The sequence below is a fragment of the Accipiter gentilis genome, chromosome 9 (genome assembly GCF_929443795.1).
Source record: "Accipiter gentilis chromosome 9, bAccGen1.1, whole genome shotgun sequence".
Taxonomy (NCBI): Eukaryota; Metazoa; Chordata; class Aves; order Accipitriformes; family Accipitridae; genus Astur; species Astur gentilis.
In genome coordinates this window covers 10,421,227-10,440,583 of record NC_064888.1, presented here as the reverse complement: position 1 = coordinate 10,440,583, position 19,357 = coordinate 10,421,227, and the positions used below count along the sequence as shown (strand labels likewise).

Here is a 19,357-nt window from a genome sequence, read left to right as displayed (position 1 = left end):
ACAGAGTTCCACATAACATCCTTATAAGTAAAGTAGAAAATTGTGGTCTGGACTAAGTTTCTAGACTAAGAACTTAAAAAGGTTTGAAATGCAAATTCAGAAAAGACCCTCAGTATATTTCACATAAGAAGAAAATAGAATCATAGACTGAATTAAGGTGGAGGGTCATCAAACCCAGTCTCATGGTCAAAACAAGCCCAATTAGATCAGGTTGCTCACAGCCTTGTCCAGTCAAGTTCTGGTATCTCCAACAATGGAAATCCCACATTCTTCCTGTGCAACCTGTTCCAATATCTGAGCACCCTTAAGGTGATCATGTTCTAAATAAAATCTGTTCAGGACTGTGTGCTAACCTGTGTCCACTACTTCCATCCTGTCATCAGCTGACTGCTCTTCTAAAAAAAGAAAAAAGAATGGCTATCAATCAGGTAACCCTGCTATCTGCAGCCACAGTAACACTAGAGATTGTGCTGAGGGCAACGCCAATTGGTCCAGAAAACTACCATTAAATTAATTGTTCAAGTTTGGAAATAAATGCTAAGTTATGGCTTAAACTATTTTTCAGATGAATGCTACGTCAACATACAATCTTACCAATTACAGTGGAAGTCCAGGTTGGGCTTTACTATTTGTAGGCCATTCATGCAGTAAGAGAGCAAGCATTTCTACATAATTAGTCTTACTAATAACTGTGTTTAGAGTTGGGTTTTGGGTGTTGGGGTTTTTTTGTTTTGTTTTTGTTTTTTTTTAAGACCAATACAAACGTTTGCTCAGAAACCATCAAAACACAAGATTATTTTTTTTTAAGTAATACTTTAAAAGTTAGCATACTAGCAAACTGAGGGTCAGGTACTTATTAGGCAAACTAAAGAACATGCTTCATGGTATTGCCAAAGGGTATTTGTTGCATTAAGATATCTGGATCAGATCTTTATCTGTTACATGTGCAAATTCATTTACTCTAACATGTCTGTGTAAAAATGTCCAAAACCAAAATGTATTCCTTCATGTCCACTGAAGTTCTTGGCCATTTACAGTCACTAACCTGATAAAACACTATTACAGACTTGTTTTAGGAATGTAATTCAGTCATTTCAGTGCTTCCTGTCTCTGCCTCTGTGGGCTAGTAAACTTGACTTCAACAGTTTGGTTACATTAACCTAGCTTTTCTTGCCATTACTATGATGTTTTTCTTTCTTCTGAATACTATGAGTCATTTCCTTAAATCTTTGCTGGTTTGGCTGCAGTCTTTAGGATAGTAGGAACTGCCAATGCCTCTCTTCCACTTCTCATTTTAATTCCACTGTGTGCTAGAACCATTTCTCTATTACATTGGTTTTATCTAAGGTATTTTTGCTGAAATAATTAGATTTCCACCTGATGTAAATCATCCAAGCTCAGCTGTCAGCATAGCTTCTTTGAAGCCTTACAAGTTTACAGTTGTTGAGAAACCAAGCCCCATGTTCTATTACTATTCCAATAAAGCCCTTGCAGATGACTAGCTGCTTCCCGTGTGTTTAGAAACATGGCTGTACCACTCCATTCTTTCATTCCTCAGTTTGGACTGAAGGAATAAATGGAGAGAAATCTTTATGCCTAAGTATGTAAAGGCTTCTGATGCATTTTGGTGGCTCAGGTAGTCCTCTATGTATTCCTAAGACCTGGGCAGAGGAAAAACAGACCGAAAGGAACAAGAATATCAATAAATGAAATCTTTGACCTCCTGAATGTGAACAATTTTGTTTTAGTCATCTGTTTCCTTATCGGATTACACATAGAACTCAAGCTAATTCTTAATAAATAAATCCAGATAGAGAATACAGGTTTCCTGAAAGATACAGCTCAACATGACAGGTCCAGAAGAGACCAGGTAAAGGTAAAGGTGGTTTGCATCATCTTTGAACCACTTGGGCTCAAGACTTTTACCACTACTGAAATGGTTCTTACTGATAGCAGACTTTACAAGACTCCATGAAAGTGTAAGATACCAAATGGCATTCCACAGTGAGTGTCTGCTTCACCAAAATGTTACAAAGATAAGGGAGAAAAGGATGACTGCTGAAACTACCTCTGTATAAGGCCAATATACTGACAAATGGGTTACTCTTTAGTAACCTTCCCATTAGCACCAACAGGAAAGGTGCACATTTCTAATATCACAGGAGCCAGCTGCCATTGCAAAGCCAGGCTGCTCCTCCTCCTTCCCCCCACCACCCATTTAGATCATGGCTGCATTTTCCTCAGACAGAAACACACTGGAAAAACTAAGGCTACTGTCTTCCCAGTCATGGCCCATGTTTAAAGTATGCATTAAAATAAATGCCAAAAATACCAAAAATTTTAACATGAAATAGCTCCTTGCCCTTGGTAGACCCAACACCCCAAAAGGGAAGAAATCTTCCCCTCTCTCACTCCTAAACTAGATATTAAAATAGTTAAATTACACAGCATATAATAAAGTAGGAGATCTGAAAGAAAACAGGACTGTTCCCATGCATCTTTACAATGCAATTTGTACAGCTTGACTACTGCTTTACACATAGCTATCTATATTCAACATTCAGAGAGGTATTATGCTGAATTTAAGGCAATAACTATACAAATGGGAAATAGAAAGTATTGAGGAACATTGTCTCCTGAAAATTCTGCCTGTTCTGAATTACCATAGCAAAACTAAGTTTCTGTAGTACAGTGCAGGAAAAAAATAATCATACAAAAGATCATTTCAACTATCAGCTTCCTTATGCTTATGATGAGGCAGTCTCCCTGCCTTTTACTGAGTACTTGCATGTCTTCTCATAAGGAGAAGATTTTTGCTCTCATAGCCAGTTTTGTGTTAAAGTTCATGGACCTTTTATCTCCCTTCCATTACCAGAGATCATATATTTATTTTGTCTTTGAAAACAGAACAAAAAGTTCTTCAGGAATCATGCAAAACCAAAGACATCAAAGCTACTAAGAGTATTAGGAAGGGAACGGAACTGAATAAAAACTAAGATAATATCTCTTCTAGAGTAGGTTTTTTTCTCCCCTGCAGTTCTATGATCCAGTGAAATATCAGGTCTGCCCAAGTCAACAAATTATTTTAAATTAAAAAAATTAAATTCTTCAACCTCCAAAAGGAAAACAAAAATCCTTTTTTTTCGGTTTGATATGACTTTTCGCTCTCTATATTTTGGTCAGCTATTTATACCTGCACAAAGTAGACATCAGTGTTACTTTGGCAATAAATCATTGGAAATTCTGAAGTAACAGCATTTGATACTGGAGGAATAAGTGACTTCACAGTGTGAAGGGTATTGGAGAAACAGTTACTTGGAGTTCAGATTGCAGCTCATGAGGTTCTCTTTCTTTTTTCTGATACAACATCTGTATCACTTTGTGCTACTGAAAAGCCTGATCTAAAACTCAGTATATCTCTACTAGTATCACCCCTAACATTTCAGTCACAATTAGACAATTTAAGGTTGCAGTATTGACACTTACCCACCTAGGAGCTGTACTCCTTTTCAGAAATCAAGGACAGCCAGCTGACAAAGGGCATTCCTACAACAAGAGGGAAGTTCCTACTAGGGAGCGGCAAGGGCAGGGCTGCTCCACAAGGCAAGATGAACCAGGAGCATAGGACAAGAGTACCTCAGAACCCAGATGCAATTCTACACTGTCTCAACAGACCAGGAGGAAGACAGTGCTGATGATAAGTTCTAATAACGGTCTCAGATAGGAGTCAGTAACAAATTACCAAGACACATCCAGGGAGTCCATGCAAGAATAGAAATAGACGAGACAGGAAACCACCTACCTGCAACACAGACCCAACATCCAACCAAACCAGAGCCAGGACTTGAGACTGAACTCCAGTGTAGCTCAAACAAGGAATGAAGGCTCAGGGCCAAGCCTAAATGGAGCTCCTGGGCCCATGGGTGGACAGCATCGGTGGGGCCCCACGTGAGGCTGGTCAGGGAAATTAAAGCCTATTAGTGCACTCAGAGCCCTGACAGTGGAAGAGTGTGGCTACTGAGGACTGACAGATGAGTAGTTGTATGGAATAAAAAGCAAGCATGTTTTAATCACTAAATCTATCTAGGGTTTTTTTTTTTTTACAGAATAGTGACTCACAAATTGCAAACAATTTTATAGTAATGAAATCAAGTATTAGACTTGCATGAGAAAACAAAAAAATCCTCAAATCCCATTTTTCTGTTTGATTTCTGGTAGGTAACCAAAGGCTGATCTCAGCAACTATTAGCCTTTACTACCGAAGTGGAAACGCATGAATTGCACCAGCCATTTTACACAATATGAAAGCCTTAACTGACTGAGGGTACCTGTGCAGTGTAAAGGAAAATTTTTCTTAATTGAGGGGCTATTATAATAATATAGTAAATCTTATCTGTTGATACAAATGGAAGAATAGATTTTAAAAAATGCATCATTGTTAAACGCAGCATTTTAGCTATGCAGGATGCTAAGAATGTACACTACAAGTACAAACACTAGCAAACCAAAAATGATGAGAATACTATTAATAAAGACGGTTGATCCATTTGGAACCTGACTCCAGAAAACACTTTAACCTATCTGCAATTTTATTTCTATTCATTTAGGAATATAAAAGAAAACAGCTTAAGTATATATTTGACATCAAGTGAAGGATTAACTCCCCTCAGTGGTAAAGTTGTATCAGAAATTACTTTAGATACCCTCTCCCTCTTTAGTAAAGACACTTCCTCCTGCCTGCCACTTTAAACTTATTTGAGTGAAATAGAAAGAATGTGAAATACCTAAAAATCACCTGTGAAGATTACAGTGGCAAGAGGGGAGTTTCAGAACAGGAATAATTTTTCTTAATCCAGGAGGACTTTTTTCCAGTGGCTTCTAAAGAAGAGAGAGAGAGAGTTTCTCCTGCTCTTAAGTAGGGAAAGAACATGGTTATCAAATTCAGGATTTAGTATTTAGATTCTAATTTACTGACAACATTACAAAACAATTTTTCCTAGTTTACAGATACGTAATGCAGTTCCTTTGACAGGAGTGCAGGATATTACCTGACATGACAAGGAGATTGCCAGTGCAGTATTCACGTTCTCAGTCTTTTTGGTTCTTTATAGTGCCATCTCTAACTACACTCTAAATCAGGCTATTATTTATTAATTACTCTCCTTACAAATTAGGCAATATAATTTTTTTTCTAATTGGTAATATTTAAATCTCTCTTTATAGTTGTTTTCTAATTAGATTTAGAATGTGAATTTATTACTTTGCTTCTGACATCCAAAAGAGACAGGTTGCACTCTTGCCAGAAATTGCCAGTGCAATTTCCAAGAGTGAAAATTCCTGGATTTCTGAGTCTCGTACATTTGTTTCTAATTCTCCTAACATTTCAACAAAGACAAGGTTCACAAAGTCCATCTGTTGAAAAGTCTTCCAGAGATTAAGATGTTTAAAACTGCCTGGCTATAATAAATAACAGTGTATATATAGGTTATACAGCACATTGAATGTTACCAAATGTTAACACCTTGTGTGTGTGATCAGTCAGACTTTTAAGCCTAGATCCTATGGTTTTCTGTCACGTTCACCAAGGCCGTATTTATTCCCCTGCTCATTCTTACAACCATTAACAGCTTTCTTTAAAATTCTTTGGTGATGGGTGAGGTACCAGAAAACTGGATAAGGTCAAGTATAGTGACTGTCTTCAAAAAAGGCAGGAAAGGAACCAAGAAATTTTAGCCTAGTCAGTTTAACTTCAGCTCCCAGAAATATTCTGGGGGAAAAAAGTATCACAGAAATTGGAACAGGTAACTGGAACAGGTAACTTAATAAGGAGATCTATACACAGCCAGTATAGGTCTGACAAGAATAAATCCTATCATCAGACCAATGTGCTACTATAATAGACCAGGAATGCCTGCAGATAGGGGAGTAGCAGCAGAGGCCATACTTCAGCAGAGTTTAAACCCTATTTCCCGTAACATTCCCTTAAAGTATAGCAAAAATTGTCAGTTGATGACATAAAATTGGGTGAATAAGCATCTCCACAAAGGCTTGTTGTGATTGTTTCACTGTCAGAATGGAAGGATGTATCAAACAGGACTGTGATATTCTATTCTGAGACCATATCTGTTCCCTGTTTTCATTGATGATCCGGATGAGGAAACTGAAAGTATGCTTCTTAGAGGCATAAAAAATAAAACCACAGAAGTACAGCATTAGTAGAAATAGATGTTAAAAAATCAGGAAAACAGTCTTTAAGAAAAACAGGATGAAATTCAATACAGACAAGACCAAGAGATCATGCTGAGCAAGAGTAATCAACACCAAAAATATACAACAAAGAACAATTAGTTAGACAGTAGTTTTTTTTTCAGAAAAGGATGTAGGGATTATAGTATACAAGCATAAGCCAGTAACGTCATGCCATGCAGTCAGGATAAGTATGATGTGGAAACAAATAAGCAGGAGTATAGATTGTGAGACACCTGATAAGATCATGCAGTTCTGTTCAGTAGTGTTAAGGCTTCAGCTGGGGTACTCTCTCCTGTTTTGTGCTTTGTGTTTCGAGAAGGATGTAGACTACGGTAGGAACAGTTTGTTGGAGGACAAGAAGAAACATGACCTCTGAAAATGAGCTGAAAGACTTAGGAGTGACTAGCTTAATAAAGATAACACTTAAGGATTGATCAATGCTTGATAAAAGTATTCACAAGCACGAAAGTTTGGTACAAAGAAGAAATAATCAATTCACCATGTCCATGGCGGACAGGACAAGAACTAATAGCTTTAAGTTGCAGCAAGAATAATTCAGGTTACTTATTAAGGGGAAAAAGTACTTCTTGACGGTAAGTGAAGCACAGGAATTTCCTGAAGAGGTCATGGAGACCTCATCATTAGAAATTATAAAGGAGTGGATAAACAAATATCTGTCAGGAATGAACTTGGCATAGTTAGGAGATGAACTAGATGACCTTTTGGAGATCTCCTTCAATCATTTTTATGGTTCCATGATTCAGTATAACTAAAAAGATGTTTCAGAAACCCTCTGCTTTTATGGTTAGAAAAAGAATTTATCTTGGGAATTTCTAGGAGTGGAAAAGTTTTTATAACAGCTGTGGAGGACCTTTTATTTATTTTCTGGTGGGCCTTAAGTGCACAATACTGTAGTCCATAATAGGCCACATTATATTATTCTGAGAAATTGGAGTTAATGGGGCCTACTTGGGGAATATGGCACAACATCATGAAAGACAAAATATTACAGGCTCTTACTTCTGCAAAATAGATGAATGCAATAAAGCCTTTCAAAATACCACCAGCATGAATTTTCACCAGTAATAAACCTCCCCCAAACAACTAAAACCAAATTTAGCACTCTCCCTAGAAAAACATTTCTAGATACCACAGACTGTTAAAGATTCTGTATGCCTCCTTTTCTTTCCCCACCCTCACTTTGCAGTTTTCCGAGCTGGTCTTTTTGCACATGGCTCCCACCTCAGAAAAATACAGATAACAGCCCCTTGCTTCATAACGGCGTTGTGAAATAGATAAATTCCAGATCAAGAATAATACATAAACACAAGCTCTGGAATACAGACCGTGCTGTATTAATGATAAGCTACATTGTGTCACTCTTCCATTGATAGTTAATTTCTACATCTTGCACTCATGGAGTGCAGAGATAGCCAGCCATCAGCTTCATGCTTTGGCAGCAGCCCTAACCAAGGCAGACCCAAAGCGATCTAATGGTGCTCTCTGCGTGGTGACTGTCACTTCTCATCCACAGGCCCAAGGGCAGACCCACATTCTTCACAGGAGAGATCCTATACCGCTCTCAATTTGGGGGGTTTATGCAGTCCCAGAGAGATGTGACTTCTTAGCGTAGCTCAACCGATTCACGACCTCCTTTAAAGTCATAGGAACTATTCCACCCCAACGAATATCACACAATAGACTTTGCATATAGGCTGAGTGTGAGAATAAAACGCTTTTCTATTCAGTTATGCTTTTTCTGAGATTTGCAGATATTATGTGTGTGTGAGGTGAGGAAAAGAGACCAGGATGAAAAAAGAGGGAGAGAATGTAGCAAAATAGACATGGTATGCCAAAATGAGAAAGATCCTGTTATTCTTTTCTTTGATCAAGCTACTGGCCACAGAAAAATGGCCAACATAAATTACATATGCCAAAGTCAACTTCAGCTGATGTTCTTTCTAGCCATTTGATCTTTTATCTGCCAACTTCCACCCATTTTCCCCAACTGTATCCACATTTAATATTATTTTAGCCATTAAAAATGTGGTTTTCTACTTAGTTCAAGTTTTCTGCGTAACAGACATTTTATTCTTCCATTGCAATATACCGGAGAAATAAAATGCCATTTATGCAACAGAAGTGATACCCTACTGAATATATGCTACCAATAATAACTCCTAATCACTAAAACTGTTTCTTTTTTTCACCATTTATATGCACTTAAATAGGAAATCAAAGAGTTTACTTCTTACTTTTACTCTAAAACCACACCATGAAAGGGCTATTTTCAATGATAAAAACTAAACTGTGTACATCATTATTTTTTAAGAGTTTTTTGATTTATTATATCGTTTACACGGCTGCTGAAAAAAAAATACTGCTGAGTTCCACCATAGCTAATTGATGAGAAAAAAGGTTTCTGTGGCTATATTGCAGGAACTGATAAAACACAAGGAAAGGGACCTCCTACATTGAGAATCTCTGACTGTAAATCTCACTAGTTTATGAGTGGAAAATACCCAAATAATTGTTTGGCTCAGAGGTGCTAAGCACCTGTAGCTGAAGTGGACTGTAACGGGTGCTGTCAACACTCATAACTTCCAAACGTTTGGATTGTGTAACTCACTGGTCCTGGCATCTAGAAGACAGACAACTCCAGCTGGTGCTGATCTGGGGTGAAGCAGCGACTTCACTGCACTTCAGGTTGTTTTGATACGGACAATATTCACTTTCCCATCTGAAAAAAAAAAAAGAAGCAGCTGATAACTGTAAACTTCTGAACTGGGAAGAAAAACACTTTCAGTCTTTCCTCAGACTGCCCTGCACACCTAAAGTATTATCATGCTGCAAGCAAACTATTGAGAGAAACGGAGATTGTGCGGTTTTCATTACTTATATTCATATTTTGTTCTATTGTTTTTGACTTCAGCTGTTTTATTTCCATGGTCATGAGAAGTATCAGAGGATCCTGTGAGCAGCGTGTTGCCTACAAGCCACTGGCTAGCATCCACAGAGGCTGTGAGACCAGCAAGAGAATTAAATACTACAACTGAATGCTAGACGTTTCCGCTAAAAGCGCCTCCCTCTGTGCACATAAAGTTCAGTAGAAATGAAGCCATGGGTGTTGTAGAATTCGCAGTCATGGTGCTAAGTGGGAAATACATAAAGGCTCAGTAAGCCAAAATCTGAACCTCTGTAAAAATGACTGCATATTGCAACCAGACACAGTGCAGTTCCCATCTAGCTGGAGTATCAGTGCAGCTCCTGATGGATTTTAACACGGTCCTTCAAGCTGATGTTAACTATGAGGTGAGTTCACCATTATTTAAGTCAGTTGTAATTTTTGTATTGCTTTCCAGCACGCATAGAGCAACCTGGTTTCCATCATAAATATGCAGATGGTTCAGTACTGGAGAAGACAGGTGAGGAGTGACGGTCTCAGGGCAGGATACCTTGTGGGATTCCAGACACGGCGCTGCTGGAGCATCTTGTAGCAGACTGCTTTTTCACTGGAAAACTGTGATCAATTGAAACAGAAAGCTTTTGTCGGAACGTGTGATGTGGAGCGTAACATTTTTGTCAGAAAGGATTTCTCAGATCCAGGAGAAACAAGCTGGCTGGCACTGGAGGGACCCAAAGAGAGAGGGGCGTGCACGCCTCACCCTCGCCCACCCGATTTGGGCAGCCAAGCTTCGGGCGGCGATCGGCCTCCCGGGCAGCGTGTCCGGCTGCAGGAACAGAGAAACGGCACCGGTGCAACTGGACCAGCGTGACCGGCTCACGCCGACGGCTGCCCCTACGCCAGCGCGTGCTTTTGGGCTTGAACCAAAACTTTGTAAAGCGGTACGAGCTGTGCCGCTGCAGCACCTGGCGCTGGGACGCGGGGTGCGGATTAACGCAGTTACGCCTGGAAGGTGAGGGATGCGTCGACCCGCTTTCTCGTGGTGCAGCGCGGCACCAGGCGCTTCGTCCTTCCGAAGCTTCGTACAGAAACACGGCGGAGCCGAAAGCCGGGGCCCTCCTCGCCATGAGGAGATCGGCCAGTCACGCCAACCCAACGGCGTTCCCAGGACGGGCCGGCTAAACTTCGGCTTGCTGGCACAGGCGCGTTCCGGGGGATCGCCCCGGGGCAGGGGTGTCACTTGGGGCCCGTTTTCCAGGGCCGCCACCCTGCCCGTCGCGCACTTTCCCCCGGCGCCTCACGATCGCCGCCGACCCCTCCCTCCGGCGGCGGAGGCGGGACGGCTGAGGGGGCCGCGGGCAGCCCGGCACCCCCCGCCCCGCCCCGGGCAACCGCTCACCTCACGGCGGGGCCTGCCCCGAGCGGGGGGCCGGGTGGCGGCGGCGGCGGCGCCCCCGGAGCCCCGCTGAGGGGGACCCCGGCCCGCGCCGGCCCGGAGGCGGTGCCGTTGGGGGCGGCATCTCCCCTCCCCTCCCGTCCCGTCCCGTGCCGTGCCGTGCCGTGCCGTCCCCTCCCCCTGCCCTCCCTCCGCTCCCTCCTCCCGCCGCGCCGCGCCGCTGCCCCCTCCTCCCGGGCCGCGGCCGGGGATATCCCCGGCCCCTCCCCGGCGGGCCGGCGGCGGCCCAATGGAGGTGGAGATGCTGTGCGGGCTGCGGGCGGGCTGGGGGCGCCGCCGAGCCGCGGACGCCGCCGCCGGCCCGGGGACGCGCACACTCGGCGGGGAGCCGGAGGCAGAGGCGGGCGCAGGCGGCGGCGCCGGGGCCGGGACTCTGGCAGGCGGCGGCGGCGGCTGGGATGAGCCGGGGGGGCGGCTGTGGGGGCAGATAGCGTCCCGCGGGGAGGCGGCCGAGTGGGGCTCGGAGCGGCGGCGGGGTCCGCCCGGCAGCGCCATGGCGGCTCAGTGCGACCCGCTGAGCGGGTACCTGCAGCAGCCGCTCTCCGACCCGGGCTCCAACAGCGAGCGCAGCACCGACTCGCCCGTGCCCGGCTCCGAGGAGGACTCGGCCGGCCCGCCGCGGTCCCTGCACAGCCCCGAGTGGGGCGAGGAGCGATTCCGGGTGGACAGGAAGAAACTGGAGGCCATGCTCCAAGGTGAGGGCGGGGAGAGGCGACGGCGGTCTCCGGGGGGGGGGGGGGGGGGGGTGGGCGCGGGGCGGCGGCGGCCCGGGAGGGGAGGCGAGGGGGCCGCGTCCCCGGCCCGGCCCGCCATGCCGTGCCCTGCCCTGCCTTCTCCTTCCCCGCCGGGCCGGGGATCCTCCTGTCAGCCCCCTCCGGCGCCGCAGAGGGGCGGCCGCTGGCCGGCCGGGCGCTGGACGCGGCCCTGGGTCGGCGGGAGCCCCGCGGGCCGGTCCTGGGCTCCCGGGCGCCGTCGTGGCCTCCCGGGCCGGGGCTGCGCGGGGAGGAGGCTCCTCGCGTTCCCTCCCCGGAGCGGGGACGAACGTCGCGGCCTGGGGGCGGGTGACGGGGACACCCCTCGGTCGTCTGATGTCGCTTGGGGCCGCGGCGGCCCCGGCGTCGCGGGTGGTGCCGGTGCCCGGCCCCGCCGGGGCTCCTCCGTACCGGCGGCAGCCAGCGCGCTGCGAGGCTGCGGCTTTGAAGGTCGAAGTCTCTCAGAAATGCCTCTTTTAAAACGTAATATCTCCGCTCTGGCAAGATGGTCCGGGCTCTCGGCTTTCGAGGAACAGCCGAGGCCGCCGCGCAGCGGGAAGGCAGCCCCTGAAGCCGGGCGTCCCGGCCCGGGGACGGGGGACGGCTCCGCTCCGGGAGAGCTGACGGTGGCAGCCGCTGCCTTAGGACTTGCTCAGCCTTTGGCTCCGCTTTCTTTTTTTTTTTTTTTTTTTTTTTTTTCCCTTCCTTGAGACTACGTATTTCATCCCAGTATGTTTTGAATTATCTAACTCTCAGTGGAAGTTACGTAGGCAGCTTTTGACAAAATAGTATAGGAGTAGCAATTGCTGGTTTTGTTGCTTAAGAGCAGATAAATAGATTTAAACCAGCTGAGGATGTTGCTGAGTGGGGTAGTTCCCCTGGGGTGTGCCCTGCTGCCTGATCTGAAGAGCCCGTGAGAAGAGAGGTGAGTTTCAGGTCTTAACGTTGTCAAATCTCAGGGCAAGTTTGGATCAACAAGGAAAGATGGTGGTGGTTTTGAGAAGTGTAATCTTTCCACTGGGACTACTGTTTTGTAAACATTTAATGTTACACTTAACATGGTAACTCAAGTATTTGTGTACATTTTCAAAACAAATAAACCCCTGATGGATATTTCCCTGGTGTTCATGTGGCGTGTCACATGGAAGGCATTTCATTCACTCGCTGGAAACCGTAGGTGCTCGATGCCTGACTGTCCCCTGTCAGAGCACTTGCCTCCTCCAGCGATGGGAAGCTGCGGGAGCCAGCAGAGGAGCAGGAGTGGGTGAGTTGGGTTGGTCACTGAAGAGCTGCGGTTTGACTAGGTGACTACAATGATTGGAATTTTTTTAACTGAGATTCTTTCTCCTGGGGGTGAGTTAATCTTTAATCAGTTAATACTTTAGTGCTAGTTGAAAAATCTCATTATGTAATGCAATGAAGAGAAAGGAATTCAGAGAAACAGAAGTCTCGTAAGGAGCAACAACTATTTATAAAGGTGTGCTCATCAAAAGCGTCTTAAAACCAGGAACACCTGAGTATTGAAAGGAAAAAGTACTTCTGTGTATTGAAGTGGTAGGAAAAAGGGTCAAAAGTTAAAGGGGCTGTATGAAGATTGAAGGTTGCCTTAACATTTTCCTCTAGTACCAAAATAAATTTCCATTATCTCATCCCATACACAGTCCTTCCTTCTACTGTCTGAGGTAGTAAGCATGCAAGGGTAAACAAAGCTCCTAAGCAGAATCCAAATACTGTATAGGTTGTGTCATCAAGTAGCAGCCAGTGTCAAAATGTGAGGGTTTCTTTTGTTTGCTCCTTTTTAATTTTTTTTAATTATCCTCGTAAGAGTGTAGTAAAAAGTATATGAGTACAGTAAGTAAATGCAAACAGAATGCTGCCTGCTTTTTGATAAGAGGTTGCTGTATGTCCAGTCTAGAATACACATGCTTGAGGTGATGGTTTGAGGAATTTTTGCATCAGTTAGTTATCCTTTTTTGTGAAGAAAAGTACATGTTGGACTTTGTAAGAAGTGATTTTGTGTGAAAAACCTAAACTTTCTGGTTTATTGGTAATGAAAAACTGCTCATTAGGAAACATGAGGCAAACATAATAGTTTTTTTCTGTCAGAAGACTGTGAACTATTTGTTAAACATCATCGCTTTCAGTTTCCTCTCTGTACTTTGCAAGTTTTTTATCTCATCTCTTGACTTCCTACAAGATAGGTTTTACTTATCCTTTTCTCGTAGCAGAATACCTCAGGCACTGAGTAGCTCTGCCAGGGTGTCTCAAAGAGCATCAGGAAGCCAGATCTGTAACTGGTACCCAGAAATTCAGAGTCAATTATACTGCTGATGACAAGCCAAAGTTGATTTTGTTTTTTTTAACATGTCCTGTCCCGTGTCCGCCCCCCCCCCCCCCCCCCTTTTTTTTTTGTGTGGCTATCTTCTGGGAGTGGAAACTTTGACTCCCCCTAGTAGGAAGGGAACAATGGAAAGGAAGCGGTGTGCCATCTCCAGAAACTACCTTCTATTAGACAATACATAGGGTCATGTGTCCTATGGTTTCTGATACCAGATCCTTCAATGGAAATTCTTAAAATATGCAGAAATTGCGTTGTGGAAGGGAAACATCTCTGTAGTCTAAGTGGTGATGACCAGATTTCTGATTTTCAAAAGTTATCCAATTTTTTACCTTTTTTTAATTCAAGCTGCTGTAAATGCAGTGTCTTGTTCCTATTAGATGCTTAAAGGCGCTTCTTTTGCTTTTACCAGCTGCTAGAGAGCATGTTTACACTTGTGAAAGTTACTTTTTAAATTATTTAAAAACTTATGATTTCTTCTAGTGTTTGCCATAGCTTTCTTAGATTATAGGGAAGTGAGAATACGTCATCTTTAGTTTAGTTGTCTTTAAAGCCAAGTTTGAAACAGTATCTGTTGAAGAAATCTGTTAGGAAATGTTCCTATTCTCAGCTGGGGATCCCTTATTTTTTTGCTAGTCAACATCTGTTGTTTGCTAATGATGAAATGTAAAAAACAGTCAGGGTAGAAAGAATATGAAGAAGCTCAGTGTTTGGCTTGGTGCTTCTGTTATATTCTGTGATTGCGTTGCTGAATTTTATATGTATTTCTGCCATGGTTATTTTTATCTTTTGTGCACTTGATATTTTCTGGATAGTTTCTTGGGGGACGATGGTGACTTGAGTGAGACTCACCTGGGTATAGCAGACTGGATAGCTCATGGGGGGGAACTAGATTACCTTACTGTCAGATAGAGAGTCCATAGCTGGAGTAAGTGTTGTAGCAAGACACTGGGTAGCTTGCTTTCAAGAAAGAGTTGACGTGGCTAGTTTGCTACCAGTTGTATCTGAAGCAGAAACCAAATCTCAATTGAGGTGTCAGAAAATCTTGGTAGATTTAAGGATGCTTCTGGTACTTTTTTTTTTTTTCCCCACTTTGAAATAATTGTTTTAGTATTTTTGGTGTTTCAAAATTTGGTTCTGAATAGCCTTAAGATAAATATGTTAAATAAGTAGGAGCTTCTCCAAGAGCTTTGCTTTTTCTGTTTGGAATATCAGAAGATGCAAAAGCTGTGGTAAAAACCTTAAACATAAGAAAATTTTTTTTTCTTGTTGTGTCCAACTGCTTTGTATGACTGTTTTAGTATTTGCTCATAGATGACTGGAATAATGTTCCATAAGCAAATCTCAGTCTTTATGGTGGGGTATAAGCTATCTTATACTGCATGTCTTCATCAGAATTTGTTGGTGAACAGATCTCTTTACAATAAACTTTTTTTCCTCAGGAAGCAAATTTGAATAAAATGGATCAGCTATTCTTTGCAACAGTGACAGAAGATGGTATTTCATAGTAGCCCTATTAATTGTAGCTGCTCTACACTAAATTCTGGTGAATGCTCAGGTGACTTAATACTGTGGAATGACTGACTTAGTGCATGTTTGAGTGCCTGTTACCATAGCAGCTGAGTATTATTACAAAACTGCAAAACACTAAACTTAAAAAAAACTGTCCAAAAGGTATAATCTGACAGCTAATGTCGCAGCAATTGGTAGGCTTCTTTAAATTGGCCATGAACCTTAACGAAACAAAACCAACAAACAAACAAAAGCAACACCTTATTCTCTTGCATGGTGTGTCTTATACTTGGCTACAAAGTGTTATGCCAGTCTTGCATTTCAAATAATCCTTTTTCTATGTCATGTTATTTAGCAGACTTTGGGGGTTTTGATGGGATGTATGTACAGCACACGCTTAAATACTTTGTGACTTTATTATGCAGTATCACACAACAGTACTTGGGTAAAAAACTAAATCCACGCTCTTTTTTTAATGAGAGTCTAACTCTAGCAGTGGTGTGCATGGCATATTATATGTGGCTCTTAATTTAAAAAAACAATGATGTGCCTGTTAGAATTTTGTTTTTTTCTGTTCTGTTTTGGTTTTTTATGCATCATCTTTCAGTTTGTGGACTACTTGGGGTAATTTTAATTATGGGATCTGAAACATTATGGGTGGTATGTTTTTTTTTCTAATGAGATAATTCAGCGTGTACTTGACTATTGATAAACAAACACATGAAGAAAAGCACAGACCTACCTGCTTAGGAAACTCTGAAGAGGACTCGACACTGCAAGCACCCTGTTTGCTGTTGAGCTTATCTTACAGAGCAGGTTGTGATGATACTGAATGGGAATCTTGGAAAATAGCAGTGCCCTGTATTGATTTAGTGACTGTCATTGGTGCCTCCGTACATCAACTGGAGTAGGTCAGAGTTAGAGGAATCATGTCAATCTTAATTTACATACCATAGACTTGATTTCTAAAAATAATAAAGGATTATTTATTATTTTTCAGGCAGTAAGGGTAAAAGTACTGTAACTCAAATTTAGTGTGAATAGTCCATACAAGCAGCTCATTTGAGTACCTTTGTGTAGCTTTCCTTCCTGCCATTGCAGCATTGAGTGAGCATTCCCCTGTCCTGTTCCCTCAGTTTTGGTGCTCTTTACCTGTCATGGGGAGTTGGAAAAATGCTCAACTAGTAATTTTTCACCAAAAGAAATCCTATTTTTCTTAGATGGAAGTGACAAAAATACTTAGATAAATTTTTCATGGTTTAGGTGAAACTTAGTTTACTGTAAAACTACTGAAAATCAATTGTTAATTCCTTTGCATAAAGGTCAGCCTTGAGGCCGTTGCCCGATCCTAAGACTGTACTTATGCAATGGCTAGTTCTGATGCTTGGATGTTAACCAATTTATTTTGTTTGCTGATCCATCAGGTGAAACTTGTATTTAAACAAGTATATTTTCCCTACTTAATGCATAACTATGTGGGACAGTGTACTTTTAATACTTCTCTACTAGTTTGATTCAACTACGGACAATGATAAATTGATAAGTGTGATAAGCAAAGTGGCGGGGACGGGGGACGGGTTGGGGAACACTTGTATTTGAATGTACTAAAGAAGATAGAGATGTTTTAGGAAACCTGGGCCTCTGCTGAGACTTTGTTACAAGCAAGTTTTATTAGAGGCAAGCCCTTGAAGACATGAACGACTAGATTTTGAGTGAGTTAGCTGCTTAATAGGCAATCATAACTGTTGATAGTTTCTGTGTGGGGATGGCAAGCTCTGTGTTAAATTTATGTTGGGTTTTTATGTTTAAATGGCTAAGCAGGAATTACTACCTCTCTTCTGAATTTTTGTGTGTGTGTGATGATGGCAGAAATCCCTATTATAAAACTAATTGTACTGTGATCCTTCAAATAATTAGTGTGCCTTGCTTGCAACTGAAGTTTAAAATAAGCAGAGTGCTGTTGATTTATACTCATGTTTAAAGTCTGCCGTGTCCCTGTTGGAGGTTTGAGATGTGAAGTATGTCTTTTTACCAGATTCTTACTGAAATACCTTTTCAAGCTCTTTATTTTAGTAGGTCCTAAACACAGTTTCTTTTCCTAGAGGAAGAAAATGTTTTTTCTACTAAATTGTGAGATTTCTGTTGGTGGATTTTTTTTTTTGTTCCTTGCAATGTATCAGCATAACCTGGACAACGACATAGTTGTGGGGAAACTGGAACCTTTCTAATAGCATTTACATTTGGTGCTTAACTTGCATGTAGCAGAAGAAAAAACCCAAGTTCTTTGTCAGTTTTTCAAATCCCTAAAGTGCTGAATAGTCTATTTCTGCAAAAATAAATATATGAAATGAAATTGTGTGACTTGTAGTTTAAAAATGTTCTTGCATTCCATTGTTAACAATTGTAATAATACCACTTTCTCAAGTTTCAGTGTTTTTTAAGTAGTACAACGGACTATCATGGTTTGGCATGAACTGCTAAGTTAAGTATTGCTGGCTTGCACATTCCTGTTGGTTATATTGTAATCTTTACCTCCATTGGAAAATATGTCCTATTTTGAGTACTTATTTCAGGCCCTTGGCTTTATGCCTGTCAAACAATGAAAGATGCTGGTTTTCTTTAATTTCAGAGCTCTGTGAAGAACTAATGGATTTTTTAATTTGATTTTTTTTACAGTAATATCCCTTACTCTGAAGACTCAGTAGTGACTTTCATGAACTTTGAGCATAAAAACCAATATGACTACATGTGAGTTGGTGTTCAGATAGCTTATTAATTGTGTGTACTTTTTGTAGCCAAAGGAATGAGTACTTGATTTAAGGATTTCTTCTTTAAGATGCTACCTGTTAATCAGTGGTAGTTTTTGAAATAATGTTGACTTAAGCAACTAAAAACATTCCTTGAACGTATCTGCAACTTTTGTTCAGTATCTGTTTTTGTTTGACTAGACTTTCTTGTCTCTGGTTCAGATCAGTATGACTGTATTGCATGGGGCAATGTAACTTCATGTTTCGGTGATTTTTATAGCTGATTTATATAAAGATGTCTATAGTGGTATCCTCTTTCCTGGAATAGGAATACAAAATTTTCCAAAAAATTGTTTCCTGTTAAAGGTTCATTGATGTTGTGAGGGTGTGCTCACTGAGTGATAGCAGTGCTCTGCCAGGTCACTGTAGGTGTGGAGCTATTGGAGTAACTAATCCTCATGGAAAACACAGAACTGTATCCTTTCTGCTGTTATCTTTGTAGATAACGGAGCCTGAGGAATCTGGGTATTCGACAAGTTCTCTCGTATTCATATGTGAAACTGTAGTTTTGGATACTGCAGGGGGAAAACTCTTGATGTCTATGCAAGAAAAGATGGGTGTGATGGATGGGGGTTTAAAACAAATACAGAACAGAGGTAATGCTAGGTGTCTCAATGGTTAAGTCACTTGCCTAGTAGCATAACTGTGTTTAATTCTTGTGCTGCAAACCAGATTTCATGAGGAGAGGTTGATGGCCACGTAGCAACATTGGTCTGTCCTAGCCATTATCCTGGCTGTGTACCCCTAGTGTAATAGAAGCCGGAGCACAGAAATCAGGAGGGCATGCAATAGGTATGTGCCTGCAGAGCAGTTACAGGAGAAGCTCTTGTACCTTTTCTGGGAAATCCGCACAAGCGGGTACCTCCCTGAACTGCCTGAGGTTAATGCAGGCAGCATGGATATCGGACAGGTGGACCTGGTGGTCTGCATGCAGTTGCAGGGCTATGAAATTGCAGAGGTGTGGTGGGATAGCTCTTGGGACTGATGTCTTTCAATGACTGGATATTGGCTTTTTAGGATTGACAGGCTGGGATGCTGAGGAGGTGGTGTTGCCCTTTTATGACAGCAGTGGGGTGCGTGGAGCTGTGCCTTGGGGCAGAGGATGAGCCAGTTGAGAGAGTATGGGTCAGGATTATTGGGTAGATCAATCTGGGTGGTGTTAACGAGTGTCTGCTACAGACCGTGTAATTAGTTGGAAGCAACAGAAGAGGTCGTCTTCAAACCACTGGAAGCTGCCTCGTGTTTGCAAGCTTCAGTCCCAACGGCGGACTTTAACTACTCTGCTCTCTGCTGGAGGAGCAGCACAGTAGGGCACAAGCAATCTATGAGGCTTCTGGA

The 19,357-nt window shown here is 42.5% G+C and overlaps 1 protein-coding gene across 1 annotated transcript in view; it reads left to right on the top strand.

The window, feature by feature from the left end:
• The first annotated feature begins 10,940 nt into the window (after nt 1-10,940).
• Nucleotides 10,941-19,357, top strand: part of BICC1 (BicC family RNA binding protein 1) — a 114,761-nt gene continuing 106,344 nt past the window's right edge. Inside the window, exon 1 of the mRNA XM_049809650.1 lies at nt 10,941-11,305. Within this exon, the coding sequence (XP_049665607.1) occupies nt 11,104-11,305 (202 nt within the window). The 5' untranslated portion in view covers nt 10,941-11,103. The remainder of the gene's footprint in view (nt 11,306-19,357) is intronic.